Source organism: Oreochromis aureus, linkage group 3, assembly GCF_013358895.1.
Source record: "Oreochromis aureus strain Israel breed Guangdong linkage group 3, ZZ_aureus, whole genome shotgun sequence".
NCBI lineage: Eukaryota > Metazoa > Chordata > Actinopteri > Cichliformes > Cichlidae > Oreochromis > Oreochromis aureus.
In genome coordinates, this window is record NC_052944.1 from 28124684 (window position 1) to 28150871 (window position 26188).

The window sequence follows — 26188 nt, forward strand, 5'->3', positions numbered from 1 at the left end:
CCTCCTAAACCTCCACAGCTTCTATACATAGATGAAGCATTGACTTAATTATTGACTGCCTGCTGAGGTTGTGGCATATAACGTCAATCCCCAGCTCACGCTGTGGCTTCAGGGTCTCCTTTTACCATGACTGGTAAACAGAATAACAGCATGTACAGGCTGAATGACCCTGGCCTGCTCTAAATTTAGAGCAGCCTTTATTCTGCCTTTAATTGTTTCAAAAGGAAGCTGGCACTGTGATCCACATACAGAGTCTTTTCATTGAACGGCCTTTTAGCTTGAGTGTCTTTTCACCACAACCCATTTACCTCTTACTATAGGCCTACGCTGTAATGCAGACATGCACAAAATAACCTACTTAGTGTGCCATGCTATTAAATGCCACAAGGCTTTATGTGAGTGAGGTTATCAGTCTTTTCCACTGGGAAGCTGCTCAGACCTTACTTCTGTCTTCATGGGAGTCTGGAGGCCGGGCTGCACAAACATGCAACAGTTATAGCCTGTGTGAGGAAGGATAAACCAGGCTCCGGCACTGATGCTCACAGGTGTGTTATGCACTGAAGCTTCCATTTAATATCTTACCTCGTGTGTCTAGGTTTGTCTGATCTATCTGAAAGTAAACCATGTAAACACAAATAGCATTTTAAATGAGGCCAGGATGCTTAGTTTTTAATTAAATTAAAAAACATCTGCATTTTTTTAAACCTGTTTTTGTGAGTTTGGGATTTAACTTGTCAAGGTCAAGTTAACATAATTCCTAAAACTTCCCTTCCTGATGTAAGCTTTAAAGCTGCTAATAAACCAACCAGAAAGCATAAGAGGTCACTTGAAAGCGTTCCAGAAAGCAGGTTTATTGATGGTTTGGATAAGTTGAAAGTATCGGCATTGGTATCGGCAGTACTGGCCCTGTATTTACTCGGTATTGGGTTGATACCAAAATTTGCAGTATTGCACAGCACCGGTAGTTGTTCGTGTGTTGCCTTTTTTTCCACCCTCTGCGCGCCCACGTGATCAAAAATCAAGCAAAGAATGTTAAAATGGATTAAGTTATAGAAACCATGTCACAAATATTCTTTTATTGTATAAAGTGAGAATTCAGTTTGAGTCTGGCAGCCATCTGTGGAGGCAGGGCAACCCAAGCAACCGGGAGACGTTGCCTCCCTCCGTGCCTTGAAGCAGCTTAGTCGTCGTTTGCAGAGCGGGCTGTCAGCGGTCCGATGAGGAGGAGGACGATGATGCCCGAGGAGAAATAGCACAGCGATAACCACCGACTATGGTAGTTTCTACCAACAGCGGCCGACCATGATGTGAGTATGAAGCCTGAGTTTTACTAGCGGGGGAGTCGCGGATTTTGACGTTTTTAGGACCCTTTTATCCGCCGCCGCTGCCGTTGTCAACGGTAAGTTGACCGGTTTGCTGGACCGCTTGGCTCTCCGCCGAGGAGGTAACGTTGCCGCATTACCCGGTGTCTTTTCTGCTATTTGTTTCTCCTCTTTTGGTCCAATAACGTTGACAATTTAACTGTAGCGACACACGAAATGAACCCTCGTCACAGTCCCGTGTAAACAGTCTGCGGTGGCACAGTTCTGGAAGGGTCCCCATAGATATAAATGCTATCCAGCACGTAGCCGGGTCCCACGCCCTTGTTTTATTTTATTTTCTCCCCGAGCACAGTTTAAAATCTTAACAGCTCAACCACGCATGACTAATATCCGCATTTACATATCTATATTCTACCTAATTGATAAAATAATGTAGGGTAATGCTATTTTCGTCGGAGGGACTTTACGTCTGACAGCGGAAAATAGCCGGAGCCCACACACAGCCCCGTTATGTGGCAGCCTCCCTTTGTTTTCATACTAATCGAGCCTAAAGATGCGGCTGTAACACAAAGCAAGGCTGCCTATACGGATAAAACGTTAAAAAGAACATTGTTAATCCTAGTTATATTTAAGCTGTACTATGTGCATTGTTTCTGTCTGATGTAACACTAACAGCCTTTAGCTGGGAATATTAGCTCGATGTCAGCCTCAGACTAGCACAAATGCTGCCGTTTGATGTTGTTAACTTTGAAGTCTATGAATGAACATCGCATTTAACGGTGTTTTCGTGTAGATTTCTTTGTGACTGGCTCAGATGCGGATGCAGTTTCTTAAATGAAAGCTGATTGAACAGTAGATACCGTTAACCCTGCTAGACATTAAGGAAATGGGCGATTAGTGTAATAGCATAACAGCGGCAGTGGTCAGAAATGTGGTGTTTACCGGAATAAGAACACAGTGTAGGGGAAGTAACTGCGAGGTTGTAGGGTTAAGATTGTCACTTTAAATCTAGTTAAATAAACAGATGACAGCTGCAGGTTATTAAACATGGAGAGCTGCTGCGTTTCTTCATAGTGTATATAAAATAAAGTGCCGGGCCACACCTCTTAATCTTTGAATTCAGGTGGTTAAAATCAACCCTGAGTGGTGTTATTGCAGCTTGGAAGCCTTTAGGAACCACACCAACTCATCCACAAAGTCCTAGACCACATACAGTTACAAAGTTTGGTTGCTGAGTGCAGAGGGATGTGGCATAGGCGTTAACATCAGCACAAAAACTGTGCACTGGGAGCTTCGAGGCCAAGGAGCTCTTGTAGGAGCAATGTGCAGGTGGCCCAGTACTTTTGTCCATATAGTGTTATTGTAAATTGATACTTTTAGATGTTAGTTCTTTGTGTAAACAAAATTCAAATGTAAAAACGTAATCCTGTCTCACAGAAGTGTAATAACCTATAGTTGGAGTTCTAGTTATTGAAACGTCTGATTACTATTAGTTTGTTCCTGGGCTGTCTCTGATTATTACATGCCCCTCACTTTCTTGCTTCAGTGAGATGCTTCATGGACCTGAGCTGAATACCAAATTACCCTCAACCATCAAGAGATAGCCAGTTTGCAGGCTGGAGGCCCTGGAGGAATGACAGAGTCTCTTCCCCCTTGGGTAGCAAACCTTCAGCTGGAGAAAATGAACTGGGCCGGTGGATTCGTTTTTCTGGTCCTGGTGTTCTTCGTCACCTCACAAACTGCCGGGGCCTCACAGCTTAACGCAGACGGAAACTACACGGAAACCGGTAATGCGACAGACGGAGGATCTGTCCCTGCTGTGTTCACAAGCGTGAGCCAGATAATTGCCCGAGAGGGGAGCTGCGCACTGATTGATTGCAATGTCACTGGAGACCCATTCCCCAGCGTTCAGTGGTTCAACTCCCACGGTCACCGAGTGGACACGAGCGGTGAGATAGACTTTTTTTTTTTTAATTATAAACCTGGTTTCCTGCTCTTATAGAACAGTTTATTAGCAGCACAAGCAGAGAGGTATCAGGTTTGTTGTTTGCTATTAACAGCTTATGAAACTTCAGAGACATTTAGGTTATTTCATTTATTTTTTTTAATAATTCCTATTTAACATTTAAACAGTTGAAGTCATATAAAAGCAAAGCAAAAAACCTGAGATATGGGGGTAATTCTTACTCTTTTAACTGACATGTTTTCCAACACATTTTACAAACTCAATGCATCACTTCCAGTCCCAAATCAAAGGTCCACTTTCCCATTATAAAATGATCACATTACATTAAAGCAGCCCACTGAAATAAGTGGTTCCTGACTGTTTTTCTTTTTGCAGTGACATTTTTATTTACTTACAGCATCGTTATTGTTACCACACGAGTTTAGGGTGATTTTCTTAATTGGAGTAAGTTAATCGGGACTTAGAAATCAGCATAAACACTACAGGTTTCCCCCCACGGGAGCTTGTGCTGTGGGCTTTAAACATACTGACCAGTCATCATAAGAATCTAAAGACCAAAGAAGAAGTGTTGCTAGCTCTGTATTCAAAGAGGAGTCTGACTTGTGTTCCTGAGGGGATTGTGGCTCAATTATTCTCCATTTTGTCTGGCAGCAGTGATTATTCTTTCTCTGATGGATGGTCTGTGTCAATTAGATTCAAGAAGCCTTAAACTAGCGATTTTCTTTCGAGCCCACTATCCTTTTGTCTGTGCTTGTGATCCGCCTTAATAGAAACGGGGAGGGAGCGGTGGTTTGTTGTTTTCCTGAGCCGACCTGTTGAAACCTGCTGTTGAGAGCGAGAGAAAGAGAAGCCGCAGTTGTTATTATGACCTACAAACCCAGAACTGCGTCTGTACCCGTCACTCAGCTTTTCCCTTGGGTTACACTCAGGAATATAATTAGGGGCAGATAGACTTTCCCATAGCTGGCAGTACTTCACTGAGCAATAAACGGAGCAGAGTTACTAACCTGGAGCCTGTAAAATGAAGCCAGTTCATCATGCCCAGCACATCTTTCTGTTATCAGGTCTCACTGACTGTAACGTTACCAGTCAAGCTGTCACGAGAAGCTGGTTATCGACTCGATAAGTCTACCCAGGGTTTATCAATCTAGCTGCCAACACTTTCAAATGAAAGAGGGGTGACGATAGCAGTACCTGGCCAATCAGAAACATGCACAGATCTGCTGGTGAAAGTTCTGTGCATGCTTTTTACAAAGATAAAGATTTAATGCTACATGTTAAACACATGATAATGACTGAAGGGAGCACAGCTGCTGCAGATGTGGGTGTGTGAGAGGAAAAGGGCTGTATGAATGTGTGTGTCTGGCTTCATCAAAGGATGAGCGAAGGTCCAAATGTACATATGTGTCCTGTTTTGTGAGCATATGTTAAGGTTCAAAGAACAAAAACTGTTTTCAAACAATTGACACTGAAGAAAGAATATCCAGAAACAATAGCAACTTTTAGACCCAATTTAGTATCCCTTTGTGCTAAGATCTGAGGGATACTCCAGGAATAGTGCCTTTCCATAGAGCTGATTGGTCAGTAGTTTTGTATCTGTTAATCTCTTATTTTGAACAGAACCTACTTGGGAGCAGGTGGCATGTGCAGCATGAGTAAAACACCCAAGGTTAACCCTGAAGTTCCCTCGATAAGCCCCACATCCTGCTTGGTAGCACAGGTCTCTGCGGTTTGTTAACTCGTAGTACTCGGCAGCACATCAGTCATTTTATAATCCGGTGGTGGTGATAAAATTAGAAATGCTCTCCTCCACATGAAAAAGGCGGATGGGCGGGACACTGTTTGCCGGCCAGGCTACATTTCCTGAATGCCCATTCATCCTTCTCCTCCGGAGGATAGCAAGTGTGGGAAATTGATCGTGATTGAGGAGTAGAAAGCAGCAGAAGTTGTTTTTAGACTTCATACTGCAGATTTGTAAAAGCCCTCTGCGATTTCTGTCCATCTCTTGCTCCCACACAGTAGAGACAGCAAGTAGCTGGGGAGGAGATGGATTCACTAAAATGTTGCTCTGTGGGGGAAATATGCAGCAAAGAGGGTCGTTAAAAACAATTTTCAGCCAAAGGTAGAAAATGGCAGTAACTCAGGGATGTTAACTTGAATCATCTGTCTGTAGAAAGACTGCAGAGCGACTGGAACGCACCTGCGCTGTGCTGCACTGCAAAACCTTATCAAAGAAGCATCTCCTAAGCTGAGCTCAGCACAAAGATTGGAATCAGGTTGAAACAACAAACGTTGTTTGGTCTGAAAGTAACAATATCTCCACCAGCACCTCTGCAGCCCAGTCAGCAACATGCTCACACATGTTCATACAACGCTTCATTCTATACGCTTTGGTCTACCTCACATCCACGGTCAGTTAATACTCACTGATTAACCTAACATTACAGGTGGGCGATATACTCGAAGTCATATCATGTGTCAGCGGAATTTATGATATTTCTGATGATATAGGAGAAGAAAAAACACTGTACGGTAACAGCATTATGGATCAGTAGGAGTGACACAGTACAAGTTTAAATGTAAGCACACAAATATAACACAGCTGCTTAATGCTTTACTTTAATTGTTATTATTAATAATCTAAATCTGTAATGCGTCAGGAGCTGCACAATATTGTCACATAAAAATGAAATTGATATTTTCTGCCTGGGATGTTTCCACCTAGTAACTGTAACTTTCATCCACCATTTGTCATATGGAGTGCAGCTTGCAAGTACTCCAGGAAAGCATATCCTTGTTACGCTTAATGGTGGGTTATTATTATTATTTCTTTTATTTATTTATCTTCGCCTTAAGTGGTAAAACAAGTTTCCACCTTCAGTGAACACAGTTTTCTTCCAAGTATTCTGCTGTGTTGGAAGAGGTTGAAACAACTCCCTCTGATCTGATTGTTTTCATGATGAGTGCTGTACGCACTAGAGAGCATAACCACCTAGAGCTGCTGTGACAATGAAGTCATCATGTGGTATTTTATATCACTTAGAAATGTATACAGGTATTGACAACGTGGTATGTGGTACCTCCCTAACAACCACGTCTTTGGACTGTGAGAGGAAGCCGTCCGCTTCTCTGTCACTCACTAGAATAGCTCATGAGGGTGACAACAGCAGGCATCGAGTGCTTTTTCTACTCTTCCTTTAAACCACACACAGGTGTTAACAGCACCACACTGACTCCAGGCAGTTTCTCAGCTAAAACAGCCACTTGACTATTCTAATGAGAACTGATACATAACCAGCAAACATTTAGGCTACACACACACACCCTGTATGAATGACTCTGCCATGGATTTGACTGTAAACCACATTTTAATTAGACACTTCTCGAGTTACCTCCGGTGCTGCCTGACAGGTGCTGTTAGTTGTCTGTCACCACAACTGGTGGCCAACCCTGTGATTGAGGTGTGTTATCAAATGTAGGCTAGCAGGGAACCAAACTTTATAGATGGCGTCATTACCTGCTTCTAAAGGAACCACAATAATCCAGGAGTTTGTAGCTCTACTTGTAATCAGATCGTTTGTGTGCCGATCAGTGCTGGAAACCCCAGCACACCGAGACATGTTTAAATATTGAAAGCATGGCAGGAACACTAAGGTCACTTCTGCCCTGTGCTCACACGCACATATGCAAACCACGTTACCCTAAAATGAGTCAGCTCATTTATCTCATTAACATGCAGCACTGTTGAATTCGGCATAGAGGTGAATAAGAGAGTGCCGATGCTTTCAAGGACTTTCTGTACAGTAACAGGACAGGCATGAAGATAAAACGGCGTGTTTTCCTGAGCGGACGGATTCTAAAACGCAGAGAGAGAAAGGAGAAAAAAACAGAGTGCTCCTCTTCAAAAGCAGCAGCTGCAGAAACACAGCTGAGGAGAGGTTACAGCAGACTCGCAGAGCAGGGAGACTGATGCATTAAGAGGATTTTCAGGGTTTAAACTCTGACTTCAGTAGGCCGTGTTGTACCACTGAGTGGTCATGATTCTAAATCTGGTCAGGATGTCCAGTTTCTGCTAAAACTAATGATGGGATTTTCTTTCTGCATGGTCTAAAATGTTTGGCAACCACGAAGACGTCTCAGTCAGAGCTGCTGTAATAAAATTATTTTTAACCAGATTTGTTGATTGGGATTTAGTTTACTCAAACATAACAAACATCATATTCTTATTAAATAATAGAAGATAAAAATTTCTACATTTCTGTCAAACAAGGTAACAGAGTCATTGCCTTGAATAGACAAAGACCATTTGTGCCCATAAGTCACTCCTCAGAGGCTCAGTGTGGGCCAGGAAAAATCTCATGTTGTTGGCTCAGTCGGTTAGGATAACACAGCCACGACCAAAATAACTTCCAAGGAACAGAATCTGCACGTTAACAGGGAAAACCAGCAGCAGTGACACAGTAAAATCCTCCAAATGCATTTCAAACAGATGGGCCACAAAAACAAAAATCCTGCTTCTTTAAATGTTTTTTTATTGGTCCGTGTTTTACACATTCGTGACCTTCTCTGTGTCTGCAGGAGGGAAATGGTCGCTGCTCGACAATGGTGTCCTCAACATCACTGGCATTGAGTTCGCAGACCGCGGGAAGTACACCTGCATGGCATCCAATGCGTACGGCAGCTCCAACTGCACGGTGACGCTGCGTGTGGTGTTCACCAATGGCGACATGGGCGTGTACTACATGGTGGTGTGCCTGGTCACCTTCACCATCATCATGATCTTGAACGTCACGCGCCTCTGCATGATGAGCAGCCACCTGAAGAAGACGGAGAAAGCCATCAACGAGTTCTTCCGCACCGAAGGCGCAGAGAAGCTGCAGAAGGCCTTCGAGATCGCCAAGAGGATCCCCATCATTACCTCGGCCAAGACGCTGGAGCTCGCCAAGGTGACGCAGTTCAAGACCATGGAGTTCGCGCGGTACATTGAGGAGCTGGCCCGGAGCATCCCGCTGCCCCCGCTCATCATGAACTGCCGCACCTTCATGGAGGAGATCCTGGAGGTGGTGGGGGTGGAGGAAATGAGGCACACTTTCCTCAGGCAGGCTCCCGAAGGACGCCGGCTCGCCTCCATCAGTGTGAGAGACGTCTTCACAATCCTGCAGGAGAGGGAGCGGGGACGCAGCGAGTCACCCGCCGCCGATTCCGACAACTCCTCTGACCACGAGCAGCCGCAGCACATCGCCATCCAGGTGTCGGTCCACCCACCAGTCGTTGTCGGCGAGTACAGCGAGGAAGCCGCAGAGCAGCCAGAGGCTACAGCGTCCTCGTCCTCATCCCCGCCACCGCCTTCTCTTCACCACAACGAGCAGCCCGAGGACACCGAGCAGGCCGCTGCCGCCGACGAACCGGTGGCAAGCAAGACCCCCACATGCCAGGTGTTCTATGAGAGCCACGTGTGACGAACTGTGGCGAGCTCCGGAGAGACGATACGTTACCCTGCTATGCATTTCCACTTGAAAAAAGGTCCATAAACATTTGTAAGTTCGCATTTTGAAGAGAAACAATCAGTTTTATTTATCGTTTGTGAACAATCTCTCTAAACCTCTGCAGGCTCATCTACTGAAAATAAATCAAAAGGAGACTCTGTCACTCTGGATGCTTGAATGTACCCGGGCGGAGGAATATCAGTGTAAATGTAACAAGCAAAGCATTGTAAACGGGCATTTCCTGTGTTCTTATTTGAAGAGTTGTGGGGATTTTTCAGTTGGTAGTTTCTTACAGTGCTAGGGGTTTTTAACACCATACTTCAGAAATCTGCCTCAAGCTGCTCTGCGTGCTCTTGTTTTCAGATTGTGAAAGCGAGCTTCCTAGATCCACTCCAGAATTCACGTCCAGCTACTGTCACAGCCTACAGATGCATGCCGGACTCGAGGTGCAATAGCCGACAGTCCGACTGCTTACTCATGATTGTACAGCTCTCTGCATCTCTAAAAACATGAAAGTAAGCCAGGAGAGAGAGCACACACACATTGGGTGGAGCTTAGATCTGTTCCTCATGAAATACTTTGAGTATTTTTATTATTACTGCCCATTTTGTGGTGTGATTTTTGTTTCTTAGTCATTTTTATCTTCTTCCTAAGACTGGTGTCTTGTTTTCGCTTGAGTAGAGAAGAGCAGCTTTGCTTCCTTTGTGATTTTATTTTGACTCCTGACCCGATTTCCGTGTCTTCGTCTTGCTTCTGCAGAAGCTTTACAGTAGAGCTGTATTTCTGCTGCATGTGGGGATGTTAGACATCTTTCTCTGGAACTGAAAGGACTCCTTTTCTTTGGCCCTTTGCTTGGCTTACAGTCCAGTCTGTGGCAGAGATGAGTGGGCGATGTTCTGCTTCTTCTGGTGCTCTTGAGATGCCTCTCTTTTGTAGTGGAATAAAATGAAAGTGCTGTGCTTAAAATGATTCCACAGTTTGGTCTGATGTCTTTTGTCATTATCAGTCATGAAGTTGGCATATTAAATGGAACTTATTATGCTCATTTCCAGCTATTAGAGCAGCTTTGCATGATTCACAGTTTAAAATAATCATTTATCTTATGAAGACCCCCCGTGTGCAACCCTGTATGAAATAAGCCATTATTAGCTCCTCTCCATTTACACCAGTAGTTCTCAGACTTTTTCTGGTGTTTGTGTTTTTTCCCAACAAGCAAAAGGTTCCTGGTTCAGTTGTAGGAGGAGACAAATATCTTCGGGGTTGTATCAGGAAGAGCATCCAGTGTAAAATGAAAAAAACAAAAACATGGAGCTGTGGTGACATCTTGTGAAAAAATGGAACAGTCATCTTACTTCTGATTGGCTGAGAGAGGAAAGCTAAAACATCAAGTGGCTGCAACTATGCCCTTTAATAATACTAACAAGGCTTATTTTGAGCTGTGACTCATGCAAAGCTACTCTAGTAGAATCCAAGAATAAAAATATAAGGTGGAAGTGGGAGTAACGGGCCTCCTTTAAAACCTGAATAAAGACAAAAAGGATGAAAAAAAACAAAGTTATTGAAGTTTCGGTCCTTTTATTCTTTTTCACTGCAGTCCAATTACAAACCATTCAAGGTCTGTGCTTTTTCCTCAAATTGAAATGGTATGCTCCCGAAGGCATTCATGTGAGGGCCGTTAATAATGCAAGTTAGACCTTTTTGTGTAATGGCTGTGGCAGCCATGGCTACGAGGCTGTGCCAGACACGGAGGTGATGGAGGAAACATCTCCTGAGAAGAGAAAAAATAAAATAAGTGTCATTTCTTTCAGGATACAGGTGAACAGCAGCATCTTTTCATTCAAATCACAACAACAAACCCAGAAACTGAGAAGCTGCACACAAAATGTTCACACTGCTAATCCGATGATAATATGGCTTTTGGTGAGAAAGCCCTGTTTGTTTTTTAATCTGCAAGAGGATCAGACGCTGTTTTGTGAGTATAGGTGAACAGGGAAAGGACAGAGCCATGAATGATAGATGCGTAAGTGGATCTGAGGAGACGTGGATCGCTGTCACGTCTCTGAGACACTCTGACAGCAGGGACTGCTCACAGAAGCTGGGTCATCGCTGGGAAACCTGAACCTCTCAAACCCGATCCCGTTCATGCGTCTGGGACAACATTATAAGACTTCCTGTCTGCACTAATTAGCTTCTGCTAGTCTGAGGACAAGAGCTAACTCAAAGTGCAGTGCGAATAAACAAATGTCTCGATCTGAGAGAAGTCCTTTCTGTTTCAGCAGCAGGCTGTTGCATTACATCTAAAGGGAACCTCAGATGGCGCTTCAGTAAGATACAGAGTTGATTTTAGACTTGAAATCCTTTTTTTAAACATCACACAAAAACCAATTAATATCTGTCATGTGTCAGATTTCTTGCAATATGACTGAGCAGTTGTTGAGAAAGCTGCAACCACAGAGATTATTAGGAGGAGACACTGAATGAGAGAGAAGATGCGTTTTATGCTATGCACACAAATCATCAGTAGAAGAATCATCAGTGGAGACCTATTAGCTGCCTGTTCCGTCCTGACACACACACACACAGTGTCAGCGTGTCCTTGGAGGAAAGTGGGGTAAGATGAGCCAGTGGGTAAGTAGATCCACCCTAAATTTAGGTGGCATTTCCTGTTTCAACTGGCTCTGGAGGAAGAACCTGATGAAGTGGATGACATTCTTTTTTAAACAAGATTTTCTTTACATCATCAGTTTTACATCAAACACTGCTTTTATATTAGATTATATAAAGTTATACCACATGTGCCGGTGTGTCAACAATGTGGCAAATTGTGGCAAATTATGGCTGTGGAGCAACATGAGAACAGAGAGTGAGTGTGTGCCTATCCCTGCTAATGTTTCTAAGTGCCCGACCAATAAACAACATGCAAAGCAGGGTGGAGAGTATTTGCACGGCATTTGACTACAAACAATAATGAAATCCTTAAAACGTTTACAGGGAGTGATAGTTCAGTCTGCAGGTTCTTCCTCTGGCAAACACCACAAGATTGCAACCACAACTCCAAAGAAAACCTGATGACCTGAAATACAAAGCAGCTGTTACTTGAAAGGAAAAGAGACAGCAAATCAATAGTTACACTCACTGGACAATTTATTAGGTACCTTCATGGTCCATGTTGACGTGACAGCATCACATGTCTATGATTTGAATCTCCTCTTCCTCCACATCTCAAAGCTGCTCTTTTAGACTGAGATCTGGTGACTGTGGAGGTCGTTTCAGTTCAGTGAACTCATTGTCATGTTAAAGAAATCAGTTTGATCTGAGCTTTCTGACATGGTGTGTTATCCTGCTCGAAGCAGCCATCAGATGGTGCACTGTGGTCATAAAGGGATTGACATGACTGGCATTAATACTCAGGCAGGCTGTGGTTTTTAAATGATGCCCAGTTGGTACTGAGGGGCTCAAAGTGTGCCAAGAAAATATCCCCAACACCATTATACCACTACCAGCCTGAACTGTTGATACAAGGCAGGATGGATCCACACCTTCATGCAGTTGACACCAACTTCTAATGCTACCATCTGAAAGTTCCAGAGACTCATCAGACCAGACGCCATCGATTGTTGTCCAATGTTGGTGAACCTGTGAACTGTGGCCTCAGTTTCCTGATCTTAGCTGACAGCAGCGGCAGCTGGTGTGGTCTTCTGCTGCTGAAGCCCATCTGCTTCAAGATTCAACATTCAGAGATGCTCTTCTGCATCTTCTACTCTGGTTGTAACAATAGTTATTTGAGTTACTGCTGCCTGCCTTTCAGCTTGAAGCAGTCTGGCCAAAATAAAATCCTCCAGAAAACTGCTGCTCACTGGATACTTTCCCGATCACAAACCAGAGAGATGTCTGTGTGGGGAAAATCCCAGCAGTTTCTGTGACATTTAGACCAGCGTCAGTTTAAACTTCAGTAGGTCGTCTTGATCACGTCTACATGAATAAATGTATTGAGCTGGTGCCATGTGATTGGCTGATTAGATTTAGATTTACAAGCAGTTGATCAGGTGTTCCTAATGAAGGTAAAAGCTTTCCATTGGACCTGGTAACCTGTCGGTCAACAGGTGATGGATTTGTATTTTATAGAGCACCTTTTTCTTTTTTGTAAGAATGAGTTTCTATCTTAATGAAAATGGTAAATAAACTGTGTCTCCGTGGAAACTATAAAGTTTTCTGAAAAGTGTGTCTGATTCTAAAATCGAGGAATTTTGTGAGCTTCATGAGAGCTAACAAGTGGAGCTCAACAGCCTGACAACAAGCAAAACCTGCCGAGAGAACAAATCACGCATCAGTCCACGTGTGCAACTTGAATCTTTTTTTTTTTAATTTAAAACAAATTTTAATCTTTACAGGTTTTATTTTTAATATACAATCAAACAATTGTTGTAATCATACATGAAATTCATTATAGTAATGCACAACTCTATCCAGACTACCCATAAATAAAAAAAAGAAACAAAAAAAAAAAGGAAAAACATCGAGATCAGTATGAAACACAACGTTAGGCAACACCACAGGTAACAAAGACGATGCTCTGCCGCTTCCTGTCACACCACAGCAGGACAGTCACTGCAACGCAAAGACGGACACAGGAACACACACACCTCACTTCATTTCCCTTCGAGCGATGACGTTTGATTTTAAAAAAAAGAAAAAAAGAAAAAGAGAGGGAGCAGAGAGATCGGGGTGTGAAAAGCCTAAAGAAAAAAAAAAAAAAAAAAAAAAAAAAAAACTTGTGCCAGGCACTTGGCAGACAGGAGAAAAGAAAGAAACCTGGTGTGATTGAAAGTGGCGGACAGCTGCAGCCAGATGTTCTGCAGTTTTATTCTTTTCAATTCTCTTCAACCTTGAAAACAACGCGGGGCAAAAAGCAAGCTTCATCTGAGGCGTTAATGATATGTCTGACCCAACAAATACGTGTGGATTTAAGGTGGCGGCAGCTTTGGATCAGAGCACAAACTCTATATAAAAATCTCTCAAACTCCGACACTGTAGTGCAGATAAAGTTTTATGTTTAATGACCGTCTGCTGGCTTCATCTTCTAAAACGTGAGGATTTACAGCTTCACAAGCTCTGAATGTTGGGACAAAGCACGTTTATTAAAGACCTAAAAGGAGGTTTAAACCAAACACTGAGAATCTGTGGATCAAAACATCGATCACAGAGTGTTGATCAGTTGATCTCTCTTTCTGTCAGTCTTTGTTACGTAAATGAGTTTGGAGTGTTAAACACCACCTGTGGGGGCTCAGACGATCAACTTTTATATATTCTATAATTATTAAAGGTGGGCTGAAGGTACAGGAGACGTGTTAGTGATGAGGTTATTGATCACTTAAAGCAGACTTTGGAAATGATTGGAGAGCAATAATCTAAAGGTCACATGGGGAGAAACAAACTGCGATTCCACAAAACTCAACCTTTTTCCTTTTTTCCTTCCTTTTCTCTCTTTCTCTTACTCTCTCACACACTCTCTCACACACACACACACAGGCTCAGAAATGGATGCACAGAGATCTTCACTTCTTCCCTCCTCACTGGGAACACGTTTGTTCTTGAAATACAGTACCATCCTCCCTTCCTCGCACTCACTCTCTCTCCCTCACAGACACACACACACTTTACAGACGTCTCATTTTCACATGACCCAGGGAAGCAGCAGCGTGCCATGATGCGATCACAAGAGGCCACCGTGTTTTCGGGGTGAGGAGAGTAAGCACATCCCTCACTTCCGATGATAACCTGGCTGGAATGTAGTGGTGCTAACAACAAGCACGCACACGCATGCACACGCACACACACACACACACACACTTCACAGGTAAACAAGGTAATCTTCTGCAGGACGGACAGCTCAGGTGTGCGCGGGGGTGAGGGAAGTGAGTTGTTTTTATGTTGTTTTTTGAAACTTTATTTAAATGAGAGCCTGGAGGCTTCAAGGTCCCTCATCGCGTCCCTCGTCGGCGGTTCATTCTGACCTTTGACCCCAGCCAGGCGGCTTCCACCACAGAGGAGGGAGACAGTACAAAGGGGTGAGGCACGTGTAGAGTGCAAACGGGCGTAGCTGTACAGGTTTAGGGAGTCTTGTGTGTGTGTATGTGTGTGTACAGCATGCATGTGTGAGGTGTCTGCGAGTGGAAAAGTGTGTGTGTAAAAAGTGCATTCCTTGTGTGTGTGCGTGCCTTCGACCCGTGACCTCATCGTGTCCTCGGCAGCCGGACGATGAGAACAAAGTCTCGTGTCATCGTCTTTTCCTCGGGTGGCCAGAAAGTCTCTGGAGGCCTCAGTCAGTCAGTCAGTGAGGTTCAGGGTCTACAGCTGAGAACTAAAAACGAACAAACAAAAACGGGGTCCGAGTGTCAGAGATTGGAGCCGTTCAGGAGGCACACCTCTTCCTCCTCCTCCTCCTCGCTGCCCCCTCCACCCCAGCCGTCCTGGAAAGAGCGGATCAGTTGAACATGATGGACTCTGGATCCTGATTTGCCATTTGAGCCATGTGACGAAGGATATCTTTTTTTGTGATAATACCAAGAAGCCGCCTGCAGAGGGAGACAAAGAGGGACAGAAGCATGAGGAGGTGGTGGTGGTGGTGGTGGTGGTGGCTTGCAGCTGAAGTAAAGCAGGAAACGATAAAAACATCATGTTTTTGTTGGCAAAAACAGAGAATCACATGATTTAATTTTGGCTCTGGTATGAAATATTAATTATATGAATCTGTGTCAGAATGAGGCCAACAAAAGCACGAGTCCCTGAGGAAGCAAAAGTCAGCAGCAGGAGGAGGAAGAGGAAAAAGGCAGGTGAGAAACAGCACCCAGCTTCCCCCGCTTCAGACCCCCGCCACGGCCGTTTGAGATGTTGAGCAAAAGGAGGAGCTGGATCCTTCAGAGGAGACAGGAAGCAGTGAACAGGAGAAAAGTCAGAGGAGCAGAGGAAGAGACGGCGCCACTCACAGGAGTCAGAGAGGACATTTTTATCTTTTTGTCCTTCGCCTTTTCTTTTTATTCAGTCCAATTTAAAGCTTTTGCAGTCAGAACAGACAGCAAACACTACAGTGATGTGCAAAAGTCTTGAGCCAGCCATCATTTCTTTATATTTTGTTTCCAAGCAGTCCGGCTTTCTTATTTTTTAAAGTGCTCTTGAGCAACACTTCTCCAGTCTTTTTGAAGGTCTTTCAAAGACCACTGGATGCTTTTTCACTCATTTTGAGTCCTTGTACTCGACCATTTTCACAGGAATACTTTGTTTGTTGAGCTGCTTAACACTGGTTCATCCTTTGAGCCTTTTAATGCTTTGATATTTCACAGGTCCATGTTGTGTCTACACGTAACTGACAACTTGTATATTTAGACACTTTGTTACTGCCTGTCACAAAAACACATCAATTGTTCCTGTTCTTTAAACCTGTGAGAAATATTTCTTATGTTTGACATTTTTTAAAGTGCTTATTGTAACATCATTTTCACAATACGAAGCCCTGAATGTCTGACAGGTGACAGAGTCCAGGCTGGTAACCCAGGGACAGCGTCACATTTAAGGGCCGTTCACACAGGAAGTGACTCACTTTAAAGCATCACTGGTTGCAGACGGAGAGTCCAAGCTCCAGTTGCCAAGGTAACCCTCTAATCTGTTTACCACTCTGTCATATATCAATCAGCAGTACATTTCACCCTCATTTCTAGTCGATTGCCTCAAAAATCAACTCTCAACAGACCCGCTTTGTGTCACTGGCGGTTATATCGCTCGCATGAAGTCTGTCGTCATGGGTCTGTGGAAATCAACAACATTCTGAATCTAATTTCACTAAAAATTTAATTATTTTTATTTCAGATTGCTAAAAAAACTTATTGATGAAGGGTTTGAACTGTGCCAGAAAGTCTACAGCTGTTGAGCCAAAGCTCAGTCATTGTACAGAAAAATGTTTTTTAGGATTTATTTTCCCTTCCTGGTTGCATTTCTGATTTCTCTTTTCCTGAACATTTCCACAAAACACAGGTAACTTCAAGTTGTGATAAATTACAGCTCATTTCATAATCATATTGCAATAGCGATTTCTGACTCCTGTGATGAACCCACCTCGCTGCACTATGGAGCACTTTCTCTCTGTATGACACTGTAAAGGATTTAGTCAGTCAGCTGAGGTCATTAATGACTAACACGACAGCTCTTTAAACATCGGCGATGCTCCTGCTGACTGCAGTGAGGTCAGGTGCAGAGGAGAAACAGCTGAGAGCAGTGAGAAGAAGCTATGTGACTCCTACAGAGCTCAAATCATGTAGAGCTGGGTCCAAAGAGCTCAGTGTGCTTTGTGTTAATGCAGTCAGGTGACCACGAGGAGTTCATGCATTTACGATTAATCGTGATCTTCAGCTGCGTTTTGATCCTAGAAGGCAAATAACTGAAAGCGAACCCAGGTCTGAGTGGGTGGAGCTGAGGTACCTGTGGAGGGCGGAGGCGTGAAGCAGCAGCCACACAGATCACACCTGGGGTCCCCTGCTCGCCGATCAGACCGGCAGCAGACGCTCGGGAAGCCAGGTGCAGATCGGAGTGGGTCAGGTGAAGAGTGACCACAATGTTTCCAGTTAAACCAGCAGTGACCTGCCTCAGGCTTCTTTTAATCTCAGGTAAAAATCTGGGCCAGGAAGTGAACGCAGCACCACCTGCACTAACATTACAACACATTAATAATAAAGCGGCTGTAACTGTGCTGTACACCTGATTCTTCTCTGCATGCACAGCAAGCTCATAAATCTGTCTGTGCTGCAGACCATCATTATTCCTCTGCTGCTGAGCATTTATCAGCTGATACACGCATGTGTGTGAGCTCAGTCGTTTCTAACTTCTTACACGGTGGCACCCAAAATACTGAAGCTTCAAAATCTGGAAACAGAAGCAGACGGGTGGTGTAGCTGATGTAGATTATAGATTATTATATCAGCTGGAGCTTATTTATGATTTACTCCAGAGTATATTCTAACACCATGTCCATGTCTGCTGTGGGCACCACTCAGTTAGAAGGCGGGACACTGCTGGCTCAGAGGAAACATCGGCAGGTTAAAGAACAGGATTAGTAATCACTTCATAAAAGGTCTCATGTGATCATTGCACGCTAGCTACATAAGCTACAGCAGTACTGGCACCAGTCAACACAACATCGTCACTCCACCACGCGCACTATCACTACAGGATGAGGGGGATTATGGGAATGAGTCGCATCACTACAGATCGCCCCCCCCTCCCTCCCTCCCTCCCTCCCTCCCTCCTAACACCCCCCCACCCCCTTCAATCTTTAAAAGGACTAAAACAACGGTGGTCCGCTTTCCCAAGGCGGCTAACTACTCGCCCAGTCGTTGTACAGGTGACGGCTCAGATGTCGTCGATCTGTGGAGACCCAGGGGCGGTTGTGGTCGAGAGGGGGAGGAGTTTAAAAAACCAAAAAAACAGGGGGGGGGGGGGAAAGCAGTCGTTAATGAAGACAGAAAACTTTGGGAGGCTGAACTTGAAATGACTTCTGTTGTGAGAGGGAGATGGGAAACACACAACAGGCTTCACGATTACACGACTGCACACATGCTGAGTGTCTCTGATCACACAGTCAGCCAGAAACACAACAGGGTGCTGTGAGTGAGGGGCTAGCACGAAACAGCTACTGTGTGTACAAATGCAGGTCAATGGGATGAACTCTGCTCTCTGGGAATCTACTGAGCCCCTTTCAGACACCGTCAGCAGCACTCGTCACATGTCTACTAAACTACCGCTTATTTTTAAAAACCAGGAAGTTACTGTTTCGGTTAGTATTTGTGAATTTATGTTAAACGTCTTTGACTGAATAGTGTTGAAAATCTGAAGCCGTGTAAATAAAAATATCCATGAAATGCAAACGAGAGCATCTTAATCTGGATTAGTGATGCAAAAATTGAATAAAATCCATTGTTCTGTTGTTTGTGGTATTTACGTTTTAAAACAACATGCCATCATTGTTCATCAGACACCATCACTAGCTCAGCCGCCTGCTTTATAGCCTGTAGTATCTCAGTTATCAGGCACAGTGTTAGTTTATGACTCACTTCTGTTTGCTTACACACTCCATGCAAACTGGAGCTTTTAAGTGATGCGTGTGCATTAAGGCACTTTATGGATGCAAACAGTTTTAGGGAGGGCGATGCTCGTTATTTTTACTATTTTAATGGGAGCAGTTTGTTCTAGACTGATCCAACTTTAGTTGAACTCATATATTTAACCGTGTTATCGAGTTTCTTTACTCTGATGCAGGCTCTGGTGGTTTCACTGTTAATGTGTTTAAGGTTAAAGTTGAAGGTTTTGAGTATAAGAGATAAATCAGTATTATTATTGATCAAATCAAGACCCTGATCATGCTATAACTTAGCTCGATGAATCACTTCTGGCTTACTTGCATCTGTGGCCTGCGTCGTAATTTATACTCTTTGCAAACTCCAAGCTAAACACACAGCTAAGTCAAAGTGCAGGAAAAAGGAAGTTCAGGCACTGAATGTAAGTGAGGCAGCTTCATCCATCTGCCACGAGGCTCTGTTCGACTCCAAAAAGCAAAAAAAGTGGAGCCACAGAAAGGGAAGAGAGTCATTTGACTGAAAATAGCCATGCAGCTGAAACACAGTGTGCTTCTTCTTGAGCCAAATCTCAAAGTAATGGAGCTGTAAGCAAAGATAAGCTTTGTTTTCATGTGCAGCTGGTTTTATGCCACAAAGCTGGGCTGTATGACGCAGATAAACTACATGATGACAGATTCTTTACTTTTCTTTTTCAACTGGAGCTTCCTCCATCATCAGAAATCTGTTGTTTTTTTCCTTTTACATCAAGATACAGTCTATTTTTTTTAAACAATTCACACTAACAGTAGCTATTGTTGGCATGACTTTCATGTGCTGGACTAAACCAGAGTTATGACAGTTTTGTGTTTTCTGATTAGTTTCAGCGTCGACTTTTGGCCTCAGTTCATTTTAGTTTGTTGTTTTAGTTTAGTTGTCATTAGTCGTAGCGCTTGGTTTTAATTTTCTGATTGATTAAAATACGGAAGTTGAAATATCAGCAATAAGATTCAGCATTTTCGCTTGTTTTGTATGTAAAATTAATAATTTTAGTTCATTCTTTGTGTTTTTTGTTGCTTTTAACCTACTTTTAGTTTTTATTACTAATATCATTAACAATAACCTTGGACTAAACCTTACAAAGGTTATTAGACTTTTTTCTTGAGGTCCAAATCACAAGTTTGATGAAGGCTGTGTTGTTTGTATTAAAGCATGTCTATAAACTCTGTTATCCAGTTTCTCAGACATGCATTAAGCCCAGTTCAGTGAAGGTTTAAGTCTAAGACTGGGCTTAATCCATGCCTGAGGAGCTGAGCCTTTATGTCTGGCCCTTCGTGTGACTCCCGCTGTGTCCAAAAGGGGCTCTGAACTGATGTGGGTGACAGTTCCCATAGAGGTCCAACATTACAGGACCAGCCTAATGCTTCTCTATGTGATGGCTCTGAAACCCCTACAGCTACCAGCGATGAAGATGGAGGTCAGAGTAGTCCGTCTACGCATGTTTGGCTATGACTTCATTAGGGGTGAATCCACAACAAACCAACCCACGAGCAGAAAAGTGCGTGAAGTAAGGAAGAGGGCAGGAAGTCTGGATGTTTTAGCCGGGAACTGCCATCAGCTTTTCACACTACACTTCATGCATCTCCCCCCCACCCTCCCCTAAGAGGCGGAGCCTAAGAGACAGGTGCAAAAAAAAAAGAGGGGGAACAGATCACGTGTGTAAAGGGGCGGGGCTAGTCACCAGGGGCGGCGATTGCTGCTTGAGCTCCTCCAGATGCTCTAATATATTCTTCTTAGTGATGATGCCCAACACAATCCTGAAACACACACCTGTTACTCAGCAGACTGCCCAAAACAACAACAGACAGACACAGAGAGAACACACAGCAGCAGTACACAATAAACACAACAAAAAACACAACTCAAAACTGCAAAACTAACAAAACTAAACAAGCAAATACAACTAAAGTTATAAATGAATGCAAATGTAATGATAAAAGAATAATGGTTTAATAACTTATAATACGACTGATTCTTCTGTCAACAAATCCCATGAAGAAATCAACGCGCAATACACTCATCTGCCACTTTATTAGGTACACCTGTTAGACTGCTCGTAGCAGATTCTCATCCTGGATGTGCAGCAGACAAATCTGCAGCAACTGTGTGAACTTTTCATGTCCACATGGACAAAAATCTCTGAGGAATGTTTCCAGCACCTTGTTGAAGAATTAAAGCAGCTGTGAAGATAAAACTGGGTCAAACCCAGTACTAGCAAGGTGTACCTAATAAAGTGGCTCATGAGTGTAAATCAATCTTTTGTAAGCTGTAAAAAAAAGATTACGTAGAGTATCAGACAGGTGCATTAACTGACTTTAGGTTTATCCAACTCTGCTGTAAGAGTCATTAAGAACCAACATTTATTAGCAGCTAATAATAATCCAACCAATGCATCTAATCCCTTTAATCTCTGTAGGATTGCTCAGTCTTTTATAACTACTTATTTTTCAATCATTGCGTAACGTTGTTCTTCATACTTGCTTCTTCATACGTATAAGGGAGGCCTTGTTCCTTACTGTTACAGGAGTGAGTGTTCATATTAAACATTTTAAATTATGAGATAAGTGTGTGACTCTGAACCACAAACTCAGCATTCGGTCTGCTCTATGTGCTCACTTCCTGGTTTGTTTTCTCCATTTCGCTCTGTATGACATCACTGAGAGTATATAGCACTAATACAGTCATCTCAGGAACTCTGAGCAAAGCCCCTGCTTACCTGCTGTTCAAACCTTCTGTTTAGGAGGGGCAGCCAATCAGAAGGAAGCTGTCTTAAAGGGAGAGGAGCTAAAACAGCTGCCTATACTCAGCTAGATGAAGACCCAGTATCAGATAAATACGGATTATTCTAAACTATTAATCAAGCAAAGCTACTCTAGCAAAGCCCAATAACAATAGAAGGAAAGATCGTAATAAATTTAAATCTTTTAATGATCCTGATCCTCCTTCATGACTGACAGTTTAGGTCTTTTCATGAGATTTGTTGACAACAACAAAAATATGAAAAATAAACAAATAAACAAATAAACAATCATACTAGTGTCATTATTTAAAAAATAAATAAAAGGTTAATCCTAAAAAAGGTAAATGAAACAAATACTGCTGCACAGTTCCTCTCCAGTGATCATCACAGCAAATTAACACAGTCTGTCTTGTAGTTTTAACATCGCACATCTGCAAAGACCCAATCAGACCGGATCTCCTGCAGGCGTCTCCACACATGGACGAGACTTTGGTTTTAAATTAGTTTCACTGAAGGGTTCTCGCAGAGGTAAAAGCTTTAACGTTCCTCCTCAGATTCAGACCGCACATCAGCTCCTCTTACTCTCTATACTCTCACCGCGTGACACCTGTTATGTATTTGTGGTTAGTTTCCGTCAGCAGCTCAGTCTCTCCTGCAGAGGAGACTGTCACTGCTCACCAGGAGGACAAAAGGAGGTGCAGCACAGCGATTAGGCCAGGCCATGCAGATTACAGCATAAATCCAGGGATCCCAGAGCTCATGCAACACCAGACAGTGTGTACGTGTGTGTGTACGTGTGTGTGTGTGTTAAGCAATCATTACATCAGAAACAACGATGTGAGATGGATCCACCTTCAGCTCCTACAGCACCTCCTTCCTTCTGAGACACACTCACGACGCACTTACCCGTTGTGAGTAACCAGGCACTGGCGCAGACCCAGCTTCCTGAAGATGTCTACCACGATCTCCATGGGGGTGTGGTCAGTGACGGTGAAGGGGCTCATGTCCAGGATGGAGCGAAGCTTGAGGGGTCGAGGGCTGTCGGCGGGCAGCGTGGGTGCATGCTGGGTGAAGTACACCCTGGAGTTCAGCACAATGCCCTCCTGCTTGCGGCGAGCGTTCTCTGTAGAGATATGAAAAATATTCACTTTACACCATCTTTAAACTCCAGAAGGTCATGGGGGGTCAGGTGTCGTCTCTCCAGTCTTACCTATAGCGATTGTGATGTCTCTGCGCAGAGCGAAGCCCACCAGCCTCTGGGACTCCTTAGACACGATCACAGGGAAACCATTATAACTGGTTTCATTGATAATGCCCTGCAGCTCCTCCACAGTCAGGTCGTCCTGCGTGAGCACTGCCAACGGCGGGTCGTTGCGTCGGGGTCTCATCACCTCCCGGGCCAGCGTGGTGTGCGTGAACTCCTCCTTTGAATCCAGGAAGGGGTATCCGTTCAGGCGGATGTGGGCCTCGTAGATTCCCTCTCGGCCAAATGCGTCGCCCACCCATTTGCTGGTCATCACGGCGGCCATGAGGGGGACGATGTACTCCAGCCCGCCGGTCAGCTCGAACACGATGATGACGAGGGAGACGGTCATGCGAGTCACTCCACCTACAGAGGGAGGAAGGAGTGACAGTAACATGCATTAAACTACGACTCCAACTAAACAAGTGTTTATTTCTATAACAGATGAGGCAAAGCTACACATCCCTGATCACATGTTACTCACAGTGAGTAACAGGTTCTGACACAGCCAGTTATTAAAATAGCAGCAGGATATCTCAAAGTCCTTCATATACGCTCATCAACCGCCCCTCGGTGCTGAAACGTGAAGGCTTTGGCACCAACTGGTGGCAAAGCTTAACAATCCCATTATGTGCTGACTCACCCAGGCACGCTGCAGCTCCCACCATAGCATAGAGCCCTGGAGTGATGCAGTCGGCTCCCACCTCGCACCACTCCTTGAACAGGAACCAGTCGTGGTGATAATATGCGAGCTGCTCCATGGCGATGCCGACAATCCGCCCCGCGATCGCCCCAATGGCCATGCTGGGGATGAACAACCCGGACGGTACCTTAGGATGAGAAAGGAACATGTTTTAGTGCTGATGAAGAATCGCAGGGGAAACATCTGCTTCATCATTAAAGAAAAAAATCTCTCACCTTGAGTCCAAATGTGAATATAGTCATGATGATTTTAAAGATGAGCGCCAGGCACAGCTGCCACATGGCGGAGTAGACGCCGGGCCCTGCTGGCTGGTCATCAGAGAAGGCTTTGGTGCCGTTCATCTGGCTGCGGTACTGACAAAGCTGCGAAGACTCCAGCGGACCGCAGTCGGTGAACAGCTCCTTTATCAGCTCGCTGGTGTTCTTACGCGTGTAAGGGTTTGGGAAAGCAACCACCGCAGTGATGGCTGCCACCAGGATCACCTCCAACACCGGGTACCTGCCTACAGAGCGAGACAGAGGTTTGAGTGAGACGCCTCGAATGCAGATTGAACACTCTTTAAATGACTGCTCTGTTCGCTTCATAGAAAAAGGCTTGTATGCGTTTGATTTTAAGACCTCAATAAGTGAAAAAGGAGGATTTTTAAATTCAGACACGACACTGTGGCGTCACTAAAACCATAAAAAGCACATGAGAGGAGGGTATCGACTGATAGAAACGGTCTTTATTCCATTTCACTTGTTTCCACCATTAAACCTCCTTGCAAGTTTTAAATGGTGAGGTCACCCCAAGGTCACATCATACCGAAACGTGTCGACTTGCGCCGCCGGCACCAGGCGATGTTGGCTTTGATGAAGAAGGCGCCCCAGAGGCCCCCGAACACTCCGAGCAGAATGAACGGGATGAGCTCAAACAGGTACCATGGCGTGTGGTACTCCACGTAGAACAGCACCAGGCGGCTGTTCCCAAACGGGTTAATGGAGCGCAGCACGAAGGCCGCCACCAGGGCGGCAAAGAATGAGCGCCACAACGTCTTTAGAGGGAAATAGTAGCTCACCTGAAGGAGAGAGGAGAGCATTGGTGGATTAATACTGTTGTTGTTACCATCACATTAAAACAACACCACATAGTAACTGGTTTAAGTGCTGATGCACCTCCTCTAAGCTGAAGAGGACTCCCCCGATTGGTGCTCCAAAAGCTACAGACACCCCGGCAGCTGACGCGGCAGAGAGAACCTGAGAGCACAAAACAAACACACCTCAGCACCAGAGCCGGGCTCGTTCACGCAGGCACAAACTACTAAACACACTTGTACGTATTAAACATTTATTACTTGTGCTGCCTGGACTTGGACTTTTTTGCTCTCACCTCTCGTTTCTTGGCCTCGTTCTTGCTGTACTTGGGGAAGAGGTAGGAGAAGATGTTCCCACAGCAGCAGGCCACGTGGACCAGGGGGCCCTCTTTCCCCAGGCTCAGGCCCGACGCCACAGCCAGCACCAGAGTGATGGTTTTGATCATCAAGGTCCACTTGCCCAGATAGCCCCGGATGATGAACCCACTCAGGATGGTCTTGATCTATGGGAGAGGCAGGTGTGAGGAAAGCAAGGTGCTCAGGATCAGACACAAACACATGAAAATTAAAATGAAATAATGACATAAATTTACTGGGTTGTTAGTTGAGCTGCATCTCTGCTTTCAAGTCGTTGTCTAACACATGCCGCCTTTGTGTTTCCATGGCAACAAAGACCCCCCCCCCCCCCTTTTTTTCTTATAGCTCAGAGCGCTCACCTTAAATTAGCAGTCAAATATTTCACATCTCCCTGCTGAACTAATAATTTTTAAGTGCTTCAGTACATTAAAAGATCCTGAAACCCATCAGACTCTTTCACAGAGAGTCACAGGGAGACAGATCGATCAGAAAATGTGTGCAAAGATCCCCCAGCGAGCTACTTCACACACACTGAAAACACAAAAAGACAAAAAAGCCCATCTGGCTCATTAGTTTGACTAAAACGATGATGAAAAGTCATCTTGAGCTGCGCTGCTGCAGAAAGAATTTCTCTACCAACATGAAGCTGAAGACATTTCCCATTTAACAGTTCAAGGATTTCCTTCATGCACATCGATGTATCACCAGAAGAAAAATGAAGAAAGTTTCAGCTGTACCAGGACTTACAAAAGCAATGTTTTCCTCACCTCTGGGATCCCTGAGCCGCAGGCGTACGGCGCAAACACCTTAACCAGACAAACTGCCAGGAAGGCGAAGGACAGAGCCCAGTAGATGTACATGAAATAGTTCATGATGTACGAGCCGGGGCCCTGCAGAGAGGGATGGATGAAGAGGGAGGGAAAAGTTAAAGAGTGGAAGAAAAACATCCAAACTTTTTGTTAAAAATAACAAAAAAACTTGTGTGGACGCCTGAGACTACGTCTGCCCTCGTCTTGATGTGTCAGTGTCACTGTAGCTGCAGTCAGCTCATGAGAAAAGGTGCAAAGCTTTTGCAAACTGTCTACTTTTTAATTGTTAGACTTTTTAATTGTTACGCAATTTGAACAACAAGGGTTTTA

At 44.3% G+C, this 26188-nt stretch overlaps 2 protein-coding genes across 9 annotated transcripts in view; one reads left to right on the top strand and one right to left on the bottom strand.

Annotated features, from left to right (window-relative positions):
- Nucleotides 1-989: 989 nt before the first annotated feature.
- Nucleotides 990-10324, top strand: mfap3l (microfibril associated protein 3 like). Of its 3 annotated transcripts, none has more exons than XM_031732306.2 (3): nucleotides 990-1399; nucleotides 2869-3271; nucleotides 7867-10324. In XM_031732306.2, the coding sequence occupies exons 2-3, from the start codon at nucleotides 2956-2958 to the stop codon at nucleotides 8745-8747; spliced, it is 1197 nt and encodes a 398-aa protein (XP_031588166.1). In that variant the 5' UTR covers nucleotides 990-1399; nucleotides 2869-2955; the 3' UTR covers nucleotides 8748-10324. The 3 variants fall into 3 exon arrangements, with proteins under 3 accessions (XP_031588166.1, XP_031588163.1, XP_031588164.1); XM_031732303.2 differs by having other exon boundaries at nucleotides 991-1307; XM_031732304.2 differs by having other exon boundaries at nucleotides 1315-1444.
- Nucleotides 10325-13113: 2789 nt separating this feature from the next.
- Nucleotides 13114-26188, bottom strand: part of clcn3 (chloride channel 3) — a 40206-nt gene continuing 27131 nt past the window's right edge. For 4 of the 6 annotated variants that reach the window (XM_031732307.2, XM_039609826.1, XM_039609827.1 and 1 more), the window contains 10 exons: nucleotides 25817-25939; nucleotides 24989-25195; nucleotides 24775-24855; nucleotides 24425-24677; nucleotides 23836-24122; nucleotides 23561-23747; nucleotides 22885-23283; nucleotides 22581-22797; nucleotides 20616-20691; nucleotides 13114-15349 (listed from right to left, as the gene is read on the bottom strand). In XM_031732307.2, coding sequence (XP_031588167.1) covers nucleotides 15170-15349; nucleotides 20616-20691; nucleotides 22581-22797; nucleotides 22885-23283; nucleotides 23561-23747; nucleotides 23836-24122; nucleotides 24425-24677; nucleotides 24775-24855; nucleotides 24989-25195; nucleotides 25817-25939 — 2010 coding nt within the window. In that variant the 3' untranslated portion in view covers nucleotides 13114-15169. The remainder of the gene's footprint in view (nucleotides 15350-20615; nucleotides 20692-22580; nucleotides 22798-22884; nucleotides 23284-23560; nucleotides 23748-23835; nucleotides 24123-24424; nucleotides 24678-24774; nucleotides 24856-24988; nucleotides 25196-25816; nucleotides 25940-26188) is intronic. The other 2 variants (XM_031732309.2, XM_031732310.2) reach the window with 1 other exon arrangement.